The 25000-nt window shown below is 39.0% G+C and overlaps 3 protein-coding genes and 1 long non-coding RNA gene across 5 annotated transcripts in view; 2 read left to right on the top strand and 2 right to left on the bottom strand.

The window, feature by feature from the left end:
• The window catches only part of LOC138049696 (uncharacterized), an 18755-nt gene extending 18496 nt beyond the window's left edge, over positions 1-259 (top strand). Inside the window, exon 4 of the mRNA XM_068896103.1 lies at positions 1-259. This exon is cut by the window's left edge and continues 451 nt beyond it. Coding sequence (XP_068752204.1) covers positions 1-254 — 254 coding nt within the window. The 3' untranslated portion in view covers positions 255-259.
• The window catches only part of LOC138050135 (uncharacterized), a 347595-nt gene that overhangs the window by 198538 nt on the left and 124057 nt on the right, over positions 1-25000 (top strand). The window lies entirely within an intron of this gene.
• LOC138048515 (sorcin-like) lies at positions 2334-21639 on the bottom strand. Of its 2 annotated transcripts, none has more exons than XM_068894698.1 (10): positions 21503-21639; positions 18089-18157; positions 16102-16171; positions 15135-15156; positions 10776-10797; positions 9460-9528; positions 8885-8963; positions 8648-8761; positions 5697-5755; positions 2334-4490 (listed from the first exon to the last, which is right to left on the bottom strand). In XM_068894698.1, the coding sequence occupies exons 1-10, from the start codon at positions 21548-21550 to the stop codon at positions 4464-4466; spliced, it is 579 nt and encodes a 192-aa protein (XP_068750799.1). In that variant the 5' UTR covers positions 21551-21639; the 3' UTR covers positions 2334-4463. The 2 variants fall into 2 exon arrangements, with proteins under 2 accessions (XP_068750799.1, XP_068750800.1); XM_068894699.1 differs by having other exon boundaries at positions 21553-21635.
• LOC138048534 (uncharacterized) overlaps positions 24335-25000 on the bottom strand; it is a 7412-nt gene continuing 6746 nt past the window's right edge. Inside the window, exon 4 of the long non-coding RNA XR_011132200.1 lies at positions 24335-25000. This exon is cut by the window's right edge and continues 53 nt beyond it. This is a non-coding gene — a long non-coding RNA (uncharacterized lncRNA).

Raw genomic sequence — 25000 nt, 5'->3', positions numbered from 1 at the left:
TCATGGAAAAACGAACTGTTAAAAGTATAGTTGAAAGTGACTTATCGGAGCCATATCTGAACTTGGACGAGAAAACGATTGACAGTTCGCTGATGGTAATGTCAGCGGTGAATGGATCAGCACATGCGTGCTCTGTCATGTCAGACAGTGCGTCTGGTGTTTCTCATTATGCAAGTGACACTGGTATGAACCACATCTCTGGGGAATTAGAATCTACAGCTTCACTTCGTGGACTTATTCTGGAAAGTTCTTAGCAAGAGATCGGTGCTAAGTTTGCTCTGGAGCGAGATATTTTGACGTGGAGATAAGAGTAACATAGATGACGTGTCGAATTCCTTTCATTACCGATCTATGGAGGTATATCTATGACAAAATTTGCAATAAAATCGTCCAAACCATGAATGGATCAATCCAAAGCTGAATGGCAAAAAGCCGATTCTTCAAATGGCCTTCAAGGAAAGAGGCATAATGCAGAGAGGCATAACGCGAAAAGTCATAATGCAAACAGCCATAACGCAAAAGGCATAACGCAAATAGCCATAACGCAAACAGTCATAACGTAAAGAGGAATAATGCAGAGGCATAACGCAAAAAGGCATAACATAAAATAAAAGGCATAACGCAGCAAAGCATAATGCAAATATTCATAACGCAAACGGCATAACGTAAAATAACGCAAAGGCCCTTTGAAGAATGGAGACTAGCTGTGCACTCCGTAAATAATTTCAGCTCTAAAAAAAATGTCAATTGATTGTTCAAGGGAAAGAACATATAATCGCTATCGAACTTTTTCTTCCTGTTTAAGTTATGGCTCTGCGTTATGCCTCATTGCGTTATCCTTTTTACGCTATGGCCATTTGCGTTATGCGTCTTTGCCTCATACCTTTTTGTGTGATGCCTACTTGCGTTATGCCTGTTCGCGTTATGGCTATTTGCGTGATGCCTATTTGCGTTATACCTCTCTGCGCTGTGCCTCTCCGTGATGGCCATTTGCAGAATCGGGCTCGTTGCCATTCAGCTTTGGATTGATGCATTCATGATTTGGACGATTTTATTTCAAATTTTGTCATAGATATACCTCCATAGCGATCGGACAATTCTTTTGACCAACTATATATTAGAGAGAGGTCTGACAGACAACTTCACTTCTGCTTCTTAATCTTGTCGTCGATCCCTGGTTGGGAAAGGACGGCAGGGTTACCAGAGTGGTAAGAACAGTGACCCTCTAACACAGTGGCTTGGGATCGATTCCCATTCAGACTCAACATCGCGTATTATAATAATGGTAATAGTGGTTGAACAGCAAACGGTTTTAGCCCAGGAGTCATATCAAGACTTGATGAAGTTTATAAGATCGTCCAGGTGGAGAGTAGCCCTCTTGTTGTGACGTTGAGTGACGCTTCGACACGCTTCCGCTCCTGAAGGTTGTCGAAACGTTACGGCCCGGGCAAAAGGCTTTAACATTTGTTTCAACATGATAATCCGCTCGATTTTGTTGAACAGCGATGTTAAGAACGATTCCTTCCCCCCTCCCCCACCCTTTCCGTTCACTAAGTTGAATCGATGTTGAATAAGTTTGAAAGCGTTTAAACTTTGCTTCAACAACCATTCTACATTCCTGTTTTTTTGGGACCTTTGGATCGGTGACGAGGACGACTACGATACTGAGCATGCGCATAAGGTTTGGAAGCCGACAGTTTTGATAGTGCGCGTGCTCAGAACGGAATACTCGTACTCGTCATCGTCCTCCGATCTAAAGGTTGCTGCCATTCACGGTTGGATATGCGGCTGCGCACTAATGGGTCTCTCAATAACGCGGCTGCAGCCTGGGACTGCATACCAGGCCTCTCGTGAAGCCTTTGGTGATGTGTGTAACTGTTTGCCCACCTCGACAGTCAATATCGTTCAACAAAATCGCAGGGATGTTGAAGTCATTTTCTCGGGGCTTCGATGGACTACTCTCAGCGGGACAATCTTTGATATATTAATATGGTTGACTGGTTTGTCGAGTTTCTATTCCTGTAATTCGGTTTTCCCGTGTCATCAAAAACCAAAATATGATTTGCGTTAATTGGATTTGTCGTCCCTCCAATCAGTAAAGCACTTTGCGCCCGGCCATGTAACCTCAAAACTTAATAAAGGGATCATTTTTACCTCTGTGACGTAGCGCGTTGTTCCTCACATTACTCAAGACAAGATTCTACTCTCTTCGACAAGTTGGCTATCGGAGTACTCAGTGAGGGCTCATTAACAAGTAAGGTTCCTGGTGAACAATTCTTGTTTTATTCATTTTCTCTCGAGACAATTTATATATAACTGGATATTTTGCACTCGGGTATTTTAGGTTCTTTTATTTTTAAGTTTAACAGTTTTCAACATCTGGGAATCTGACAAATTCAGTTTCACGAGAGAAGCAAGGCAGGTTAGTGTTGGCATTGATGAAATGCCGTGGAGGTATATCTGAGGTGATGATACGAATTCTACTTTTTTCAATACAAACGGGACCCTTTTGAACGATCATAAGAGAAGTGTATTCGGGAAAAGAAAATTTACGAAATTTCTACCAGCATTTTATATAATTATCACTGCATCAGGGGCATCTAACGAGTAATTTCGGTAAAATACCTGCTCGGAAGGAAGGTTGGCTAGAATTTTCGAATATTCGAACTCAGACTTTCAAGACGCACTACGATTTTTGACATTTTTCTGAACAGAAAATGTTTCGGACAAGTAGTGTGCGTAGAAATTTCAAAACCACATTGAAGGACGCTAGAATTTTACTGATCTGATAGAGTTAACTCTGATATTGGAAATAGCATAAAAATTGAAAATTAATAACTTTCATCATTTTCGCCAAAGTCTGTTTGAGAATAATCTTTTAAACAAACATCCCTGCCCAAAATTGTCTGGAAAAAAGGACTATTACGTCATGCAAAGTTTTTTATCAGACCTGTGGCCCGTTTGCGAAAACTTTTCGGGAGCGAAAAGCCATTTATGAAATTGCCAACCGCTTGTTTTGGAAAGCCGATCTTTTAACATGTTTTGAAGGTAACAAAAATAAAAATAACTGTGAAATTTGACGAATTGAATCCTGTCCGTTCTTGAGATACAAAGAGAATTGTGACACCCGAAAATGGTCCGTTAAGTTTCGGAACTTCCGAGAAACGGCCCTCTGTCCCGATTACTTGAACTTTCGCACGAGGCAAAAAAGCCACCTAGAAATTTCTACAGACCTGAAGTTCCCAAAGAACATCCAAAGAGATAAATATTTTGTAAGGCAGCTAGAAACTCACCACGCAAACGAGGGTGCCCCTGCAAACTGCATGAGAAAAACATCGCGTTTTGGCAAACGGTATACAACCGGATGATATTTTCGTTTTGCCGGAAATAAAACGTCATAAATTTTACCTCACATCTTGGCAACTTTTGAAAAGCGAGAGAATAGAAACGTTGTCATGCTTTTATGACCAGTAGCTTTTAGTTTCCCGTTTCGTGTGGAGGCGGTGCTGTATCTCTCTAATAACGACATAAACGCTCGGAAGTTCCTGCGAAAACTACTGCAACATACGAATTCGTATGAACGTGAGTGCATTTCGTGATGCACGACCAAGTTCATACGACTTTTTATTTATTATTTTTATTTATATATAGATTTAGGCTGGTTTTTACAAGTAACAGGGTTGTCATCAGAAAAGAGAAATCACAATAAGGCAATTGTCGGAATTCCAGTATCAAAGCTACTAGGAAAAGCACGCGCGCGCGCCATCTGGTCACACTGTATCGTGACATAAAAGAGTGACAGTCTAGTGACGTGACAGTTGAACGTAAAACATGACTATGACATGTAACACGAGAACGTCATATAAAGATATACTAGAACCTAATGAGATTAAGAGATTTCGAGATGGAGTGTGCCTTTTCTGTGGTGAGCGGTTATCGAAAAGGTTGATCGTGAACGGTGTTAAAATGTGTTTTACGGTCCTAAAGATCGCAAAGTGTAATATTTTTTAATAACGAATGTACCAAACCGAGTACTTTGAATGATTTCTTCGTTCACTTCTGCTTACTATTCCGAAGGCCTGGATAAAACCGGATTAAAAGCGAACAAGTCAGAAGAGAAGTTACAAGTGTGTAAGGGTTCTGAAGCTAAGAGGCCGATTCCTTTGAGCTCAAGACTTCACTGACGACATGGGGTTTTCACTTGATCACAAAGCGCTCCAATTTTCCAACACAAGCATAAAGAACAAGCAACATTTGCAAACCCTCAAGCTTATCGATGATAGGTACATCTTGAAAAGACAAAGGAGACTAACTAACAACAAGCACATTGATCTACGCAAGTTCCTTGTGCTAATGCTTGCGTCTCTATTAAAGAGCGCCCTTCACGATACAAACTCCGTCACTGCAAAAACCAGCCTTTAAGGATTAAAACAAAAACAAAAACACGCTTCTTGTGTTCCACTCTAGCAGTACATGGACACTTGAATAAACTGAAAATAGAAAAGACGTTGACATAAGGAAATGGAAGACAAGGAGGAAAAAAAAAAACACTTCAACAAACATCACTGAAGATAATGGATCAACCGAATTCACCATCCTAAGCATTTCCGAAAAATAGCACATATTTTGGGACGTGCTGGATGGTTTTGCACTCCGAAATCAGTAAAATGGTTTTGCTTAGAAAAAGCATGGCATAATGCAATTCTTGATGCTTGGCGGCGTAATCCACCCGTGAGAATAATGGTAAAATCGTTGCTCGACAACGGACGACGTCAGAGTCCTTGAGAGGGTTCGAGGCTATGACCTCTGTAGCACCGTTCGACCAAAGAGCTACACAAACCCCTGCGGAGCATAGTTTGTTTATCTAAGTTCTTAATTTACAGTGTCCCACTAGTCTGCAGGCTCTGCAACGTCACGCCACTAAAGTTTTGAATGCAGCTGCTCTTGGTTTTCACTCACGTGATCAACAGCCATATTTTTCAACGAAAACAAAAGAAAACCTTTGCATAATAATAGAGTTCAATTCCCGGAGGATTGGGTCGGGACACTAATATGTCCGTCGTTTCTCTGTTTGGGGACACCAACATGGTGGCCGTGACGTAATGTGAAAACCAAAAATAGATTTTTAACAATGAAACGCATCCGGGGAAAGGACCACAAACCAGCGGGACACTGTCTCCCAAAAACTTAAAAAAAAAAAAAAAAAAACGAACTACCAATTTCGACCGGTGACAGGGACGTCATAGGTTCGAATTCTGCCAAGGACACTGATGTTTCAGTTACCCCTTATCCCGACGCCTAGCAAGTAGCTTAAAACTGGCGTATATTTTTTGCTACTTTTTTGGGGTGAGGGTGGGGTGGGGTGGGGCAGGGGCTTTCTATGCCTTTTAACTGTTGAAACTTAGTAGGCAGGAATTTGAGTTTCGATAAAAACCCGACGCCTTCGCCTTTCTTAAGAAAATACGTGCTGTTTACTAGAGGATTTACATTTTATTGTGAGCCGTTGCGCCCATCGTGAAATAATAATTGAAGTACTGGTAGGGATGGAATAACTACTGGACCTAAAACCTCTCGCATGGCGCAGGGAAAATGCGTGTGACCATGCACATTTGGATTGATTCACTTGTTGACTAGATGGGAATGTCGTGTGAGATTTTGTGGCTGGAGTAAAGAAAAATAAACAAAAAGAAACTCACATCGTCGTACTGAAAAGCTGCCATTCCATTCTGGGCAGTGTCACGTCTTCTAAACTGATCTGCAGTTGAATAAGAGAAGTGTTTTTCAGAGAGATTAAGCCAAATAAACTACCTCTTTAAAGTGAAAAAAAAAAAAGAAAATAAAAAAACAACAACAAACAAACAACAACAACGAGTGGTTCGTGCTTTTTCGAGTTTTACTTTAGCCAAACGTCTTTGTCATATTTGAAACTGTATGAGATTAACTGGGAAAAAGGGAATTTTGTTATCCCGTGTTTTTCTTTCGTTGCCACAGATGGTTATTTGGTTGAGTAACACCTATATCATTGTTCCCTGCTAGTAGAGGTCTCTTTCCCTTTTGCGTTCGCTGAGCTGACGAGTACGGGAAGAGACTTCTGCCATGGGGCGACACTCACTCTGTTGAGAAAGCGTGGCGGTTACTTGGCGACCGCATCCTCGCGTGATACTTCATGCCGTGTGGGCTCACTTAACAACAGCGGAATTACTGTAAAGGAATGCGCGGGACACAGTGGGCTCAAGTCACAGTCAGCAAACATATCATGGGGCATGCGATTTGAAGAGTACCGTCCAAGATTGTGGACGGCGGTTGAATCAAAGTGAGTTTCAACCGGTGGCAGAGGTCTCTTTTCCAGTACTCATCAGCCCAGCGAACGCAAAAGAAAAGAGAGCTCTGCTAGCAGGAAACAAGATTGATTGATGAATTAAAAAAAAAAAAAAGCAAGAATATACACGGCGTGATATTCCTTTCCTAAAAACGAACATTAGAAAACCTGCCATGCAATTTTATTTGGACAAAAGTTGCACGAAAACTTGCCGTGTGTAAAAGAGACACTATGTAATTTCTCACGATTTTCATTGTCAACCGTTGCGAGAAGTAGAACGCTCTTTCAGTAACTTAATTAAATACTCCTAAATCATAGTATGCTATACTAGGAATTCAACTAGCTAGCTATACCACAAGGGACAGACCACAACAACGGGAACTCCATGGGCTACTCTTTTACGTCCCACAGGGTTTATATGAAAATTGAAGTGTTGTGAGACGGGGCCTACGGTTTATCGTCCTTATCCGAGGAGACTAAAACGTCTAACCATTTGCAGATGTCATTACAAAGGCAGCAAGTTCTCCTCACTCATTTAAGGAAAGTGCCTACTAATTCAAAGGTATTTTTGAGCGGTTTACTGAATATGCGGGAAAAGCAGATCTTAACAAGTGTTATTGAAATCCAAAGAGAAAATTGGGGGTAACCTCGCATTTTTCGAAGATAATTAATCAACAATATTTTTAAAAAGCTATAAAATACAAAGCAATGTATGGCGTTCTTTTCCAAATTGAATTTGGTCTTTAGATACCAAGAGCACTTGCTATTAGAGTTCTGCTTTCTCCGCATAGTTTTGAACCGCGCAAATATATCCCTGTATTAATAAGCAACAGGAATAGGAAATCCGAATATCTTGAGTTGCGCAGAACGTATGCGCAATAACAATAGTAGGCACCGTCCTTAAAGACCCTGAGTGTTGGCCCGGCCAGAGTTTTTGATCCCGCGACTTCCCGCACAATAGGCCGATGCTCAACCAACTGAGCTAACTACAAGGAAGGATTACGTTTTTGCAAACGTTGGCCGCGTAGCATTTATATTTGAACAGACTTAACTGATTAAAGTGTAATGTGAAGTGCTAAATTTCTACCCCATATGAACCATGTGAGCGTTAGCCTGCACGCAGGCGGTTGGATGGTCGTAATGAGGTCGCCATCTTGGATTCGCGCGGCTAGGTCTGGGCCGCGTTGAGGGTCGACAAAGCGAGCGAGGGGAGGGGGGGGGGGGGGGGGCGGGGGAGAGGAGAGAGAAAAACCGCCTGCCCGAAAACCGCTCTTCCCACTCCCCACCCCGTCGTTTTGTCACGGGGCCCAGACCCGTTTCGTGGCGACACAACAACTACCGCCTGCAAGCAGGCTATGTGAGCGTTAGTCCTACGAATGGAAATGGGCCCACATTAGGACAGAGGAATACTCTGACCAGTGTGGGAATTGAATCCCACGACCTTCGGGTTAGATCACAGCTGCTCAACCGACTGAGCTACAAGGTCAGACGGGGGTAGGCCGTGGAAACTGAAGTTGTTGCTGAGCTAACCAGTCGACGCAACCCTTTTACCTTCAACTTCAAGAGAAGAATTGATAAATCGCTCTCTGTATCGGACTCCCACACGGCAAATACGTAAACCAGTTAATAGAAAATTTTACTTAAGATGAATTTCTTATTGGTTTTCTATTGTCATACTGATATTTTTACCGTGTTTTAAATTCACCTCTCTAATAAATTATGAATTATGCTTATTTTTTGCCTTCAGTTCCCTTGTAAGATTAAGAACTGTATGTATTAAGTTTTGGCTAGTTATTCTGTGTCTAGTCGTTCTAGCGCTGGAGCACTAATTGGGGACACTGTAAACTGAAATTAACGATGAAAACAAATCAAGTCAAAGGTTAGTTTATTTGGGGAGAGGGGAAACCGAAGTACCCGGAGAAAACCTCTCAGTGCAGAGTAGAGAACCAACAAACTCAACCCACATATGACGCCGCATCTGGGAATCGAACCCGATCCACATTGGTGGGAGGTGAGTGCTCTCACCACTGCGCCATCCCTGCAGCACCCCAAATCCACCCCATATCCTTTGAGCATCATAAATTGTGCATCAAAAATGGATCATTAGTGGGTTGTAAAAGAACAGAAATTAATATTTAAGGCTCGCTTTTAGCCTACAGCTATTGGGTGCCGTGGAACAATTTTCAGAAGTGAAAAACCCGCCAAAGCTGAAATTCATCCAATCAGATTGATACTATAAGCAATGTGAACTTCTCTTCTCGGTCGAAAAGTCTTTTGGTTGAAGGTGGGCATTTAAAGGATAAATAAGTTCAACATAGTTGTACACACCTGTCAAAGCCTTCAAGCGCACGCAGCAGGCTACAAAATCATCGAAGGAAACTCGGCCATTAGTGGCGTACCGCTTGACTATAACATTCAAGGCCTGAGGACTCAAACGATATCCTGGAAGGAAAAAAATCATTATGAAGGACAGGACACCTCCACTTCACACTTTTATATTGGATGCGATTCTACATAGCAGGCTGTACGCTTTGAGGAAAATAAAGGAAGTTCAAGGAATCTTACCAAAAGCAGCAAGAGCAGAGTGCAGTTCGTGCGGTTCCACAGTCCCTGATCTGTCCGAGTCATATTGCATAAAAGTGGTCTGCCAGGCAAAAAGTGAAATTCACGTTGGAGTTACAACTTCCCATGGTCCGGCACCATTTTGATTGGGTCACACTTGGCTAAAATTACAGTTGGTATATGAAATTTTGGCAGTTTTTCATTCATCCCCGGAAAACGTCTCCCGAAAAAAAAATAAAAACAGTTGTACCTAAATTACTTTCATAGAACGTAACAATGGTACGAGCAAAATACTTTTGATAACCGGGTATTAGCACTCATCGACTATTAAAGCGAATGTTGCCTGACTTTTTTTGTTAAGTGATTAAAAGTGATACCTTCAGGGGAAATCAGTCAAATATTTTTAACTGGGTTTACTGTGCAAATTGTAAAAACACACACACACACAAAAAAAGAACAGATAAAATTGCAAATTTTCATCATTACGGAAGCCAGGTTGTAAAAAACTGGACTTCTAAACTCAATATACGTGCGCAACAGTCGTACCAGAGGCAGCTACTGCCTTACTTAAAACGTACCTTCCACTGATTGAGAGCGTTCCACAACTCTTTGAACTCGTTAAATCCCATCTTACCACTGAAGTCACGCTATTACAGCTTTAAGGACGAAACCGAGAAGAAATGATACGTTTTTTTTACGAAACACATCCTGCTAGTAGAGGTCTCTTTTGTTTTGCGTTCGCTGGGCTGACGAGTACGGGAGAAGACACCTCTGTCATTGGTCGAAACTCACTTTGATCCAACAGCCGTCCACAACCTTGGGCAGCATTCTTCAAACCGCATGCCCCATGATATGTTTGCTGACTCTGACTTGAGCCCGCTGTGTCCTGCATGTGCATTTCTTTACAGTAATTTCGCTGTTGTTAAGTGAGCCCACACAACATGAAGTATCATGCGAGGATTCGGTCGCCAAGTAACTGCCGCGCATGCTCAACTCAGTGAGTTTCGACCCATGGGAGAAGTCTCTTTTCCCGCACTCAGCCAGCCCAGCGAAAGCAAAAGGAAAAAAAAAAACCTCTGCTAACAGAGAAAAGAAACCTGTCAATTTCCGCAGTGCTTAGCAGGCGTTCTGTCCGAAGGGGGAACTCTGGCGAGCTTTCTGGCGCACTCCGGTTCCATGAAAATTGGAGGAGAGAATGAGGAAGAAGAGCTATCCCCCCCCCCCCCAGCATTATGTCGGCTGGGACACATGCGCCGTATGGACCGACGACCTACTCTAGTGGAAACCATAATTTCACGAAAATAACCCTTCGAAAGCAAAATCTTGTTCAACATTTGTCGCCACACAAAACGTCTATAATTACTTAGGACTGTTTGAATGAAATAAACGTATTTGAAGTGCAGATTATAGACGAAAGAGTGAAGTGATCCTCGCAATTACGTGGACAATTTAAGCAATTGTCTCTCAACCGAGCAATGACTGCTTTGCATTGAGAGATAGTTCTTTGAAAACTGCGATGCAAATTAATTTGTGACGTCAACCCACCATGGAACCGATTCCTCTTCATTGCTCGGTTATGGATCAAAGTATGACCACTTTTCCCGTCTTTCAAAGCCAATTAAACAGTGAAATTTCAATCAAAAAGTTCCAAAAACAACATGATGTATTTTAGACGATATCAGAGAATAAATAAAGTGAAAAAGCTTGCTGAGGTGATAGGCACTTTAAGTTGCTTGTCAATGATCTCTTTCATTTTCATTTGACACTAAACTCCGTAGAGTATTTCATGCCAAACTACATGTAATCTACCTAGTATGCAGGTTCATATTGGCTAATACACTAGAACTAAAGGATGGACATTTTTATTTAGTATTATGCTATTATTGAAGGATACATCCAACATGGTGATCATAATCCTGATGAAAAAAAGGGCAAACACATGTGTAAAGGCTACAAGACGAACAGCTGAGATGTAGTTCTACACATATGCTGTTTAACTTTTCACTCAACGATTTTCCTCCAATTCATGGGAAGCAACCTCTATCAACAAGTACTCCCACATTTTGCACAATATCGATTTCTGATCTTAAAGAAAGCACTAGCAAATCGAACGTTTGCTGGTTTGGGTTTAGGGGTCGAACTATCTGACTGAGTATTTTGGGGAACAAATTAATGTTTGACGTGCACAATCAGGGAAACTAAACTTACAAAAAAAAAAGCTGGAATAAGATACCGAATGAATTTAAATAATTATCAAAAAAATCCCTTAAAGTGCCCCTGTGATCAAAAAAACCACTTCCTTTTTCCTTCAGATTTTGAAAGTGTGTTTGCTTAACACCTGACTGGCAAAATTTTGAGCTTTGATTTTTATCCAAAGGCCGCTTACTTTGAGTGTAAGTTTTGGATTTCACGGTCCGCCATTACTCACGTTCAAAACTGACCGATTGGAACTCAGACGGTTGGATCCAGGGAAACGTGACGTCAGAGGCTCACTAGCTTAAAATTTCAGCGTGTGAACGCAGCTTATTATTTAAGCAAAGCGTGAGTTTAAAAGTCTGAAAACCCAAAACCCCCGTGCTGCATATTAATTTTGCAGCGTACACACGTATTGCATTCTTAAACTAGTGAGCCTTTGACGTCATTTTATCCTCGATCCAGCTCTCTCAAGAACATAATGTTAGTAATGGCGGGCCATTAAATAGGAAAATTCCAGTTGAAATAAAGAGGTGTGTTTTTGAAATCAAGGCTTAAAACGTGGGTCACTTAGAGTTTTGTTAACATAGTTTTGAAATCCAAAGAAAAATATGAATTGATTTTTTGGTCACAGGGGCACTTTAAAAAACAAATGAAAAAGTCTTTAATTCATAACCTGGGTAATGAAGATTCTTATCTTGATGTCGAAAATATTACCTCCAAACTCAAAGACTGTACAATTAAAACAGATTGTTCCAATTGCTTTAGTATCTAACCTGCTCCTATACGTAATTGTTACATCATGCAACTATTGATGCATTTACCAGTTATGCTTCTCCTTATAATCTAATGATGTCTAACTCTTCAGTTTTTTGTTTCTATGTACAACAGACGATTTTACTATTCTATGGGAAACCCACAGGGGTAAAAGAGAGTTAACCTCTCGTCATTTAGAGAGATTCATTGATTGATATCTGCATTTGTGTAACGATGCAGTTTAATTTAAAGTTTAATATTTTAGCATCAAATGGCGAGCCATTCATGTCGGCAAGCCATGTTATATCTCTAAAGAACAGGAGCATTATACAGTGTGTAGGCCTTTTAAAATAGCCGGTAATGTACGAAATTGTAAATCAGTCGGTAAATTCTGCACGAGGGAGCACTGTGTCATTTTGTGCTTCTTGTAATAAGATGGATACTGTAGACACGACCCCACAAGCAAAGTTTTGCTTTAACCTCTCGTCATTTAGAGAGATTCATTGATTGATATCTGCATTTGGGTAACGATGCAGTTTAATTTAAAGTTTAATATTTTAGCATAAGAGAACACAGGTGATCCAAAAGGTGATTTATAGAGGGTTCGTACAGAGTCTTGAATTCTTGAAAAAGTCTGGAAATTTGCAAGCCAGTTTTCCAGACCTGGAAAAATTCGGGAAAAATGGTAAAAAACTGGAGAATTTTTTACACAAATGCAGATATCAATCAATGAATCTCTCTAAATGACGAGAGGTTAAAGCAAAACTTTGCTTGTGGGGTCGTGTCTACAGTATCCATCTTATTACAAGAAGCACAAAATGACACAGTGCTCCCTCGTGCAGAATTTACCGACTGATTTACAATTTCGTACATTACCGGCTATTTTAAAAGGCCTACACACTGTATAATGCTCCTGTTCTTTAGAGATATAACATGGCTTGCCGACATGAATGGCTTGCCATTAGTAAACGTACACGTACAGTCATCTCTCTCAGCTTGTATAAACAGGGTTCGCACAGATTTTTGGTTGCAAAATTAAAGACTTTTTTCCAAAATACTAATTTCTTTTTCCAGACCCAAGTTTAGTACATACAGTTTGTCCCATGATGCACTGTCAACATACAGTAACCACGATGCAGTGCTGGCGTATTAAAGAGAGATCTGAGACTTCTCGGTCTACGATTGAATGTTTTCGAAAAGACGAAATTTTAAATAAGATTTGACTAACTGGAAAAATTCACTTAGCAATAAAGCACTTGTTTGAGTTTTCAAAACAAAAAATTCTCCAGTTTTTTACCATTTTTCCCGAATTTTTCCAGGTATGGAAAACTGGCTTGCAAATTTCCAGACTTTTTCAAAAATTCAAGACTCTGTACGAACCCTCTATAAATCACCTTTTGGATCACCTGTGTTCTCTTATGCTAAAATATTAAACTTTAAATTAAACTGCATCGTTACACAAATGCAGATATCAATCAATGAATCTCTCTAAATGACGAGAGGTTAAAGCAAAACTTTGCTTGTGGGGTCGTGTCTACAGTATCCATCTTATTACAAGAAGCACAAAATGACACAGTGAACCAAACAAGATTCAAACCACATGATTCAGCAAAATCCTTATAAACAGAAGGTTGCTTCAAAACAGTCTTACTACCTTACAATTTAACCAAGAACAAATCTTTAAAAAGTTAAACATCAGATTCCAAGGGCTGAAAGTGTGGAATGCTACTGCTGAAGATAAATAAATGCAAACTTCTTTCGCTCTCAAATTTAAAACGAAATTGAATCAATTTTCTCTACAGAACAATGAACCTTATCAACCTTATCCAACATAATAGGTTCTTGTAATTTGCATGTATGTCTTGCTTTTTAGTTGTTTTGACCAAAAGTCTACATACATTATTATAGGAAATTAACAGTTCATGAAATTAACGCGAATTTGAAAATTTCGCGTTACTTTAAGCCGCGTTAATTTGTGTTAACGTTAAATTCCGCGACCTTAATTACCATTATTTCTCCAAAATCTGTGACACACTCCAGAGATTCTTTTCACCTAGCTAAACAATAGTTTTTATTTGCGTACTTTATGTCACATTCAACCTTTCACAGAAAAATCGTTTACTGTACTTCACTGCATTTTCTTCGTGTTCTCTACAAGTTCTTTTTGGGGGGTGTTAAGCAGACGCGTTAATTTCCCACATTTAAAGATTCTACCCTCTCTCTCGCGTTAATTCCTTTATTGGGAAGCAAAACTCCCTTCAAATCGCGTCAATTGAAGTCACCTTAATTTCAAATACGTTAATTAACACGAGCGTTACTTTCCTACTAATTACTCTCCTTTCTTAGTCTTTCTGTTTAGCTTAAATAAGTTTACTTTTTTTGGTTCGCGCCTAATCTTCCTTAACTATCCTCGTTAATTTAGTGCATATTTTCATTTTATTTCTCACAGTACAACTGACGATGGATGATGTCGCATCCGAAACATGTACTGTCTTCATTAAAAAGTGAACTTCAAAAACATCGTGTGGTTCATCATTTGAAAGCAATATCCTACTTCGTGCCTCTACGAAGCCTTGGTAATAAGGTATTTATAAATAACAAAAATGAATCTTAGGCCTGAGACCCACTTTTTATTATTACCCTGTGGTTATGTCCAGGTAGCAGTACCCCTTAAATATGTCATTAAAAAAATATCCAAGGTAAAGATGCCATTAAAATTCTATAATAAAAAGATTGTTTTAAAAAAAGTGTGACCTGTGCCTCCTTTCCCAAAAGGATATTGGCATTAAAGCACTTCACAACTAAGAGTAGCAAAAAAGTAATAATAATACAAATGTTAAATCAATGTTGTTGTTAAATTATGCCTAAGGGGGTATTTACAAGAGACTGGGACAAACTCAAACTGGGATGAACTTCTACCGGTATGAAATCTTTGCAGCAGTTTACTTGAAACTGGTTTCAGGACAAAATGGTACCTTTTGTCAAATAAAGATATCGCTGACTCAAAAGCATACAGGCTTGAAACTTCAAGACCTGGTCTGCGATTTGTTGTCTTTTACATGAGAACGGTTTAAACTCAGTCTGTTACGAGCTCTAGCTTCTCATCTTGGTCCAGCAACCAAGACAAGTTCAGACTGGTCTGAGTTTGATGTCATGTGTGCCTCATGCACATGCAAGAAAAGAAATGTACAGATGTATGGAGGCAGATACAAATCCATGTTGGTCTGAGTTTGTCCCTGTCTCGTGTAAATACCTCCTCACTCCCAGCTATGTCAATTATTAAAACTGCATGGTAACTACTAACCTGCAAGTCTCCAAATTGAATGCTAAAAGTGACAAAGAAAAGAAAGATTAAAAAAATTAATGAAATGTTATGCCTAATAGTACCATACTGACAGATTCAAGACCAAATGAATTCGTACAGAACTTAATTAAATTCTAATAGTTACATGCCTTTCATAAACACATACAGTGTACATGTACCGCGTGGCAAACTTTGAAGCTAAAATTCCAATCAACCACTCTGTTTTCTTCCTTTGTCATCAAATTATGCTGTAGTGCAGTACTGTAACAGTTTGCCAATCAACAAAACATGGAAACTTAAAAGTGGAGCCAGATAATTAAGCCAACCAAAGTGCATGGTGTGACCCTTTTGCCCACGATAGTGGTTGAAGCAAATTAACCCCCTGGAACTCTTTGATTGAACTATGAATCAAACTAATTCAGATGATAATGAGCTGAGGTATTTGTATATATGTATTGCTCAAACATGGAGTCCTTGCTCAGTAATTGAGAATGTACATTGTACAGTTGTCATCTTAATTAATCAGACAGTATACTGTAAACACCCGCAAACAAGCCGCACCATTTTACAAGAAAATCACCACTAGAAATCAGATTATCTGCGGGAACATTTGAAAAAGGCTGCTTCCGGTGTCCAGTTTTCCATTTTTGTGTCCGATCTAATGCCTGGTTACCAAGCTATGAACGTTCCGCTCATGTTCTTGTTGTAAGGCAAAAATCTATGGCAAAACTGTGTTGAATGAAGATGGTAGAAATGATGTTCATTATATTAAAGTGCTAAAATTGTGGGAAAGACTTTGAAGTACTGTATTTTCAGTTTAATAGTGAGTTTACATTGTACGTTCGATGAACATTGGATAAAGAAGACTTCTTTCAAAAAACTTTTTTCCCAAAATTTGAGTCGCTAAATTCAGGGTGCGACTTATCTGCGGGTGTTTAGGGTAATGTTGGGCCACTGGTTTACTTACGATGATAATTTCCAGAGATGCCTGACCTAGTCAAACAAGCTTGCAATTCTTTCGCATCAATCTGCTGGTCCTTGAAAGTAAAGAATCAAGCAAAATAAGCTTAACAATGGACACAGTTAACCCCCAATATTGAAAATTTAACAGAATGAATTCAAAGCAGTTTGAGATGCCATCAAAATAGCATTTAACATACCAGTAATAAAAAAAAGAAATTTTATGGACTGTGACCCCCTAAGATACTGTAATTTACTAAACATGAACAGGTACATAGGGTAAGTCTCTGATATCCCTCTTATCAATCATTCGCTCCGACAAAGGGCTAACGCTCCAAACGTCAGCTTTCCAAATCTTTCACAGCGGTTATTCAACCTTTATCAACTCGTTTGATAAAATCAATTTGTGTTTCAATCTTCCACCGACACAGCACGACAGTTTCCTTAGAAACTAATTTTTTTTTTTGACAACCTCTACAAGTACATGTACATCCACTCAGAAATGGTGTCCCCTTTAACTCATTGACTACTAGCAATGAAACTTAATAGAATTTACTGTGTTACCCCAGGCGATTTTACTTGTCAATGAGGATGGGGGGGGGGGGGGGGGGGGGGGGTAAGAGTAAGCTGCGGCTTATTTTCTCTCGTATAAATGGCCCTAATATTGCACGACGAGAAAAACATCAGTCCATCGTCCACATGGACCATTTCTTACTCGATCGTGAGCTGTCAGATTGGGCAGAAGGTGGGAACTTGCTTCTTCGTTGAAGAAAAAGCTGGCGTTTTCACAACAAACTTATCCATGAGTAAGTTTTTATCAGTTTTCAAGAAAGAAACTACAGTTTGCTGAAAAACTTAGAAACTTCGCTTATTTTTCACAAATCTCTTCTCTAAGAGAAGGCAACTGTGTCATCATTTCAGTGGTGTGTATATAAGTGCGTGTTTGTGTTGCACCAATAGAAGGAGACTCATACCAGGTCCCCGACATGCAAAAGCCTTGAACTTCGAATGTTTACGAAATCGAAGGTGGCAAAAGATTTTTAGCCTTTTTCCAAGATAAATCATCTTAAAAATGGCGTATTTATGCAGCAATTTCTAAGAAACGTGTTGATTTATGTTTCAATTTATGAATTTTGTGCGTCCCTTTGTGAATTATGCGATTTTTCGTGAATTGTGCGATCGGATGCGATTTGAGGTCGATTGTGCGAAATCGCACCATCGCGTAATATCAGAAGGCCTGTTATATCCACAAATGGTTAGACTTTCGATTCTTTTCAGATAAGGACTATAAACCGTAGGCCATGTCTCACAACCCTTAACTGTTCACAACCCAGTGGGACGTAAAGTAACCCACACCCACACTCTGTTTACAAGTAAAGAGTATAAAGGGTATGGAGCTCCAGATGTTGTGCTCACTGGACTCGTTTCATTCATTCATGTGCTGGGTGAGATCTCCAATGGACTGACAGTGGCTGCCAGCGATGCCGCCCTGTATTATGCTGATGTCCGATCTCACCTATGGATTGATTGCTTGTAAATTAAGCGCATTTGAATATGTAAATAGAAAATGTGCAATACATGTGTAAGTGCATGTACTTTACCATTACCATTATCATTACCATTACAGGAGATATGTGCCAAATCACTGGTTACACTTAGTCTACAATGTATTTTATGGCCTCAAACAGAGTTGAAAATAAAACGGTTTACAAGCAAAATAAAAGATTTCAAATTGATGAAGGAACAATGTACAATGTATATGTAAAGAGAGCCACCATTAGATTAATAGTGCGTGGTTCAATAAGTGGCACATTCAATTCTTTTACAATAACATATTTCAAATAAAGCCTGCCACTCTAAAGAAAATAAGATTATTGTTCATTTCTTTTTATTAGAAAAAGGACAGTCAGACTATATCGTGATCAATTAGACAGAGGCAACTTGTGACTGATCAATTTGTTATTCATACAATATTTAGAACATTTCACACTCACAGCGCCAGCAACTGCAGAAAAATAACCATACAAAGGATCAGCCTGCATTCCTGGGTAGCCTGGATAACCCTGCAATAATAAATAATAAAATTATTATTATAGTTTGCAACTATTATTGTTGGATTCAAAGGCTGAAAATAATTAAATGTATTCAAATCTATTTTTGCTTCTCAGCTCCATCATATCTTGCTACCCTCGGAAGGATGTGTAATGATGTTTTGTTATTCTTGAAACCCATTTCTTTAATGACCCATTTCCAAGAAAAATAAGTCTTTCTGCAAAAAAATCCTGTTAAATCAGTATTCTTTTTATGGGTTTGATACAAACTCACAATATGACCACCTACCAGATGATGGTTTAACTGGACCAGAGCACTGAATCAGTACAGTAGTGCAGAGCTCATGGGTAACTTCAAACTCCCTTCAAGTCTGAATTTTTAAGGCATAATTTCCTTTTATTACTGCTCAAGCAATGTTCAGAATTGTCATGATTTGAACTCTTATTAATAAAGGATTTTAATCTCACAGTAAGAAACTCATTATTAATAACTCTAACTTTCAAATTGAGTGACAGAAACCAAAAGGCAGTTTGACATTGGCTATAGTTGAAGGTGAGATTCTGCAGAATTATGAAAATAGAGGAAATTACTGTATATGGCCATGCAAGGATATGAATTTCATACTCGAGTGCTAATACAGGGATGTCGCTATTAGCGCCGGCTGCTAGCAAAAATCACCATTTGAGAAAGGGGTGATCGCCAGCTGAATTTTGGCCGTCGATCGAAGTGACTGAGAAGATAATTTTGCAAATTATTCTCTACATTCTACATTCGATATATGTTGACAAAAAATTGAATATCTGTCACTATATGGAATTATCGCTAGAATTTATCGATAATGGAAATGAAAAAGCATTGTTTTAAGTATTGTTGTGCGTGCATTCTCTTTCCCCGTATTCGCCATCTTGAAGAATGCTGCGTGTTGCGAGATACTGGGAAAGATCTTGTCACCAGGTTCCTTTGATGCTCAGAGCATGAACTTACCGCCTCAAAACAACCTTCAACCGGATGAAACTATTCTTAGCTACATCCCTGCTGTATTATACTGGCAACTTGTCACCAACCGCTAAAATATGCATGTTGTGTAACATGAAACAGGATATGAAAGTATGAAAGTATGAAAGTATGAAACACAAATCATGATAATGTCAAATTATGCAAGAAAAATGTTAATGAAGTAGAAAAGAATTATATTACAGCACAAAAGTACCTACAATGAAGGGGAAGCTCAAGTTTTATTGGCTAATCATGTCAGTTACCATGACGACACCTTTATCCTCATGAGAAAAATTAAAAAAATATGTTCACTGCACGCGGTGAAGATATGATTTTTTCGCAAAAAGGAAAATCCCAGAATTTCATCAGTATCTATATAATAACAAGGTATCAATACAGTGTATACTACTTATATTTTATATAAATGTAGTTGGCGTTTCTTTCTTGATCATCGTGTGTTTGACCATGTGTTTCAAGTTGATGTAATTTATGTTTTACAAACTCATTTCCATTTTTTCTTCCAGGTACAGTGTAGGTCCCTTAAAATGTCCTTGCTAATAATTTCCATCCTTAGGGAAATTCAGGTTGACAAAAACTTATAATAGGATATTAACTGTTAAATAAACAAAGATTGAATGATTGATTTCTGACAAAGCATATCGTTCAGCCCAGTCAATCTCAGCCTCTTGCAAAGCCCTTCTTGTGACTCGTCATGTAATGCTTCCTCGTCGATGAAGGTCTGCTGAAACCAGCCTCACCTTTCTTTTCCTTTATTAAGTAACTGTCATCTGGATCACGTGCGGGTTACATAGGAACCAATCATTGCTGTGTAGATTGTTCTCCTGGAAGTATCAGTGCATCAACTTCTTCTTTGGATGAAATGGGGATGAAGTCTTTCCAAAATATTCCTCAAAAACATTTATTGTTTCCCTTGTGGGTATGCATTTGCATTCACACGAGTCAAAATGTGAGCTACATCTACAACGATGACCTACAATGATCTACAATGACCTACAAAGAGCTACTGCAACAATGACATACAGTGATCTACAATGACTGACATTGAGGTACATTTTAAGCTAAATTAGCAAAAGACCTAAAATATAGATAAATTAAATGGCACTGCAGCATGTTTGCAGTACAAAGGTTAAAACATTCAACTCTGCACTTTGAACCAATCAAAACCTCATTGCTGTGCAAGTTTTACCTCTTGTTACCTGGCCGGTGCCACGAAGAGTTTTATCATAGGAAAGGCTTTTAGGCTCCTCTGAACAAACTCTTCAAAAACAACATTTGAGGGGCCACTATCTCGATTCAAAGCTTGCCTTGAAGAGTGAGGCTAACCCTACACATGTTATTGAGAGAGCAATTTTCTCTTGTCTGAGAGCAATTTTTGTGGAAGATAGTCGGCACTTGAACAAAAGGCCAAATCCAGTCAGAAAGTTCTACTATTCGTCAAAACATAAGTTGTACAACCCAGCAGTGTCAACTCTTCAAACAAGGGGAGGGGTAGTATTAGGTAATGTGTTAACTACATGAAGCAACCCCAGGGTAGGGGTATTAATCGAGGTTTGAGTGAGCTTTTTTTCCAAATCTCCACCTTGTCCCAGGGTGGGGATTTTCGTTGACTCATGCATTATACTGTAAAAAATTGAGTACATTAAAACAACCAGAAGGTTTTACTAGAAATTAATATTCTTTTTCTGTTCTTTTTTTTAACTGTACAATGCAATAGTTTAAAGACGGTTCACATGTAATGGACCAAGGTTTACTTGTCTAATATTATATTCAATTACGAGTACAGTCCAAACGAGTTAAATTCGAAGCTTGTCGCTGGCCATTTAGTTCACACATCACTGGCAGGGCCGAGCCAGTATGAGGCAAACCGAGGCACTTCAGTCATTTTTTCGTGATTTACCTACGAAGAGAATTTAACCAAGGACATTGCCTCAGTCATATTTTTTTCGGGCTACGGCCCTGACTGGAACAAGGTTTGTTCTTTAAACAGGAATGTATTTGAAGTACTTCATTTTCCATCAATCATTTCAAAAGTACACAATGTACTGTACTGTGTGGATCGAAAATCGCCTGAAATTTTCAGAATAACCTTCAAGTGTGCACTGTGTCACGAACTCTGGCATATTAAACTCAATGATCCAACTCCTGTTTTTTTTTTCGATAATTATTAATTAATCGCGTCTTCGTATTCATAGAGAGCCAGAAAAAGGTTTACAAACTGAAGAGCTTTGATCAAATGGTAATTTTTCCTGTTTTCGCCTTCGAAGAACAGAGGGCAATAGAAACATCGACTCCTATGTATATTTAAAATCCTAATGAAATCGACCTTATTGCTTACTTACCCCTCCATATCCACCTGGCGGTGGAACACCGTAACCTTGATAAGCCATACCTGGTATTTTTCTTGAATCGAAAGGTCTCAAAGGACTTTATTGCGGAAACGATCTGCGGAGTAGCCTGGCCTAAAATGACCCATCCCTTGCGAGAGCTTCATGAGCGCGTCACGCAATCCCTCCAGGGGCCCGTTTCTCGAAAGTCCCGAAACTTTACGGGCCATTTTCGGGTGACACAATTCCCTTTGTATGAAACTATCTCAAGAACGGGGAGGATTTAAGCCGTCAACCCTCACAGTAATGTTTCTTTTAGTTACCCTGAAATCATGTTAAAAAGTCGGCTTTCCAAAAGAAGTTTTCGGGACTTAGGGGCCCGTTTCTAAAAAGTCCCGAAAACTTTTCGGGCCCGAAAAGCCATTTGTGAATCTGTCAACCTCTTGTTCTGGAAAGCCGATATTTTAACTTGATTTCAAGGTAACAAAAAGCAAAATGGCTGTGAAGTTTGACGACTTTTACCCTCTCCGTTCTAGAGATACAAAGGGAATTGTGACACCCGAAAACGGCCCGTAAAGTTTCGGGACTCTCCAGAAACGGGCCCCTGGGACCCGGTTTTCACAGTGACGTCATCAAATGACAAGGTGTTTTGAATTTTTATCTCTAGGAGGTTGAAGATGACCTAAAAATAAATATTTTTTTCAAGTTTCCAGTTCCATGACGTCTTTTGTTTCGAAAATACAGTATTTTGAATTTCCGAATTGTCACCTTACGTGACATTATGTACAAAGTTATCAAGTTACAAGAGGTTGGAAAAATTTCTATGCCTATGAATCTCAGCAGTCTGAGCGTTTCATGATCAAGTACATTAAGAGATGTGTTCATACACGTGTATTTTATGTCATGAGTGAAAAGTAATTAAGCGTCTCCATCGCTATGTGATGATGTGAATTCAGACGGTGGTGCACCAACATGGCGGTTCGATACAAAACTCTATTAAGTTGCGTTAAACGCTTCGACAAATAAATCAGAAACGATGTACCGAACAGACCTGAGAATTGGTCAGGTTATTTATGAATTTGTCTCCTACCACATTGCAAGTTTTTGGCTTATTTAATTGAACGGTTTCGGTTTTATTTTTTTCTTGCGTGACAGTGAAAACGAACTGTAGATTTTGATACCTCTTAACGAACGGTTAGCGCTAACCAGGCTTCGTGCAACCTACCCCAGGACGGCAACCCTGGAACAAATTAATTTTAATTTTCCTCTTACTATAATTTTTCTTCCACGATTCACAAGCAAAACCACTAAAATTTCTCATACTTGGTTCCAAGAGTTAAATGAAATAAAGAAAAAAGAAGAATATGTTCTCGAAAAGCCAAAAACATTGTAAGAAATTTATTATGATGTTTATTATATTATATTTTAAAATAATTACATAATATGTAAGATTGACAACAATGATGTGACTTAAAATTATCAAAACAATATAAAGTAACTAAATTCAGTGAATGCAAAAAGGATACAATTTAGCATAGGGAAATGTTCGCAACAAGGCCCGAAAAAGTCTAAAAATAACTCACAAAGTGCTCAGGCTGTCGAGAGTGTAGCCAGTCTCCCGAAAGTCTTATGTTATGGTACAAAGAAATAAGGAATTATAAATTGTGTACAGTAACATGATCCCATCATATAATTAAAGGGAACACCCTCTCCAGCAAAAAATAGCCTTAAACTGAACATATATTATTTTAAACAACGTATCTGTCTGAATTTTTTCGCAAATAAACATTTGTGTCCGAATTTTTCAAAATCGCGTATCATTACTTAAATTTTCTCGGGCCCAGGCATCTTGAATATAAATTAAGCGTGTTAACTGGACTTAAAGTTTTGTTTTAGTTTTGCTGTTCCCAATCTAGCTTAGCACATTAATTTCTTGCTCTTACTACACTCTTTTTATGAGAACGTGAGGCTGAACGTTCTCCTTATATCTACCTCTCTTTTTACCGGGCTTCTTTGGAGTGGCCCTCATTAAATTCAAAGTAAATACAGTAATTTAAGTTTCTGCGGTTTCCTCTCAGAATAGTTGATTGAATTCGACATGATGCACTTAATTAATTAAATGGTTCTAATCCCTAGGCTACTTAGAAGGTCAACAAAGCTATCATCTGGTCCCATTCTAACAAGACAGCTATTGGGGGGCAAAGAGCGACCTCTGTGGAGCACTTGATACCACCCAGTTTAATGAGATACAAATACTTTGCTTCGAAAATAACGATATTCACTGAACCAGTTAGTAAATTAACATTAAGACAAGATAAGATGAAAAACCCAGAAAGAGAGTTGCAAACAAAATGAAAAGGGGACAGCACACCATGCATGTCCAAAGCCACACTTGGGCTGAGTAATTGTAACATCTTTTACACAATTCTTAAGGAATAGACAGGCTGCTCAAGTCCATTAGAGTACTAAGCTAATTAAATAAATGTAACATTTGTTACCATGTCTTTGATGGGCAGACATGCTGCATACGTCTAACCACAACACTGGGCTGTAGAAGTACTGAAACCTTTGAGAGGTTTTTTTTCTCTTATTTGTGTTTTATTCTTCATTAAAATGATAATGATCAATAGTGATTCAGATAAACATATACAGGCAAAAACTAGCGATAAAAAAGTCCGATGTTTCAGCGACATCTTGGCGCCATTGTCAAGGGAAAATAAATTAAATATGCGTATTACCCTTGAAATCGCATATTTAATTTAGTTTTCCTTGGCAATGGCGCCAAGATGTCGCCGAGACGTCGGACATTTTTATCGTTAGTTTTTGCCTGTATATGTTTATAAAAATAATGGGCTATTTTTTTTACATAGTTGTTCCGCTTCCACCAACAATTGACTGCTTGTCAAGTTATGAAAACTGATAATGTACATTTCGCGACTGCTGTGTAGGATATTAGGGAACTTAAAGGGGCAGTGTCACGCTATTTCAGTCAAACTTCGAATTCAAAGCACTAAACCACGTATTTGCATCAATCAAGACCAAAAAATAATAGTTTTGTTGCCAATAACAATTGAAGTGAACTGAAGCTATTCTTTGTTATCTGTATCCATGGATGGAGAGGATGGAAATGGATTGAAACTTGGAAAAACTGGCCAAATTTTTCAAGTTTAGAGATGGTGTCCGCAGAAAGTCGACAAAAATTAAATACGAATATAGGACTTTGTGCAATCAATATATTTCATATGTTGTCAGTGGGTTGCAGGAACGCTGTAGAAGTGAGCTAGCTTAAAGGTGATTCCCTATAAATAGAACTTTCATAGATTTCCGATGAAACTTCGCACACTGTTGTAACATGTCAAGGAGATGATAAAAATATAATTAAAAAAGGGGGGATCACCTAGCTCGTTTCCATGGTACGACGCAGACGAATACGGCTATTTGAGCTACTTTGTCAATTGCCGCGCATGCGCACCCCAATGTTGGACGAATCTAGCTCGATTTTATAAGTGTCAT

Source organism: Montipora capricornis, chromosome 1 (assembly GCF_036669925.1).
Source record: "Montipora capricornis isolate CH-2021 chromosome 1, ASM3666992v2, whole genome shotgun sequence".
Lineage (NCBI taxonomy): Eukaryota > Metazoa > Cnidaria > Anthozoa > Scleractinia > Acroporidae > Montipora > Montipora capricornis.
Note: the sequence above shows the minus strand (reverse complement) of the source record. Positions and strands in the feature narration are given on the sequence as shown.

What these genes read in the sequence shown, in the direction of transcription:
- LOC138048515 (XM_068894698.1), bottom strand. Translation starts at nt 21,550, where the DNA reads ATGGCTTATCAAGGTTACGGTGTTCCACCGCCAGGTGGATATGGAGGG. An exon ending in TTTCTGCAGTTGCTGGCGCT is followed by an intron (nt 16,172 to 18,088) that starts GTGAGTGTGAAA and finishes TTTACTTTCAAG; the next exon opens with GACCAGCAGATTGATGCGAA. An exon ending in CAGCTTTTCAGTACGACGAT is followed by an intron (nt 4,491 to 5,696) that starts GTGAGTTTCTTT and finishes TTCTATTTTCAG; the next exon opens with TTTATTCAAGTGTCCATGTA.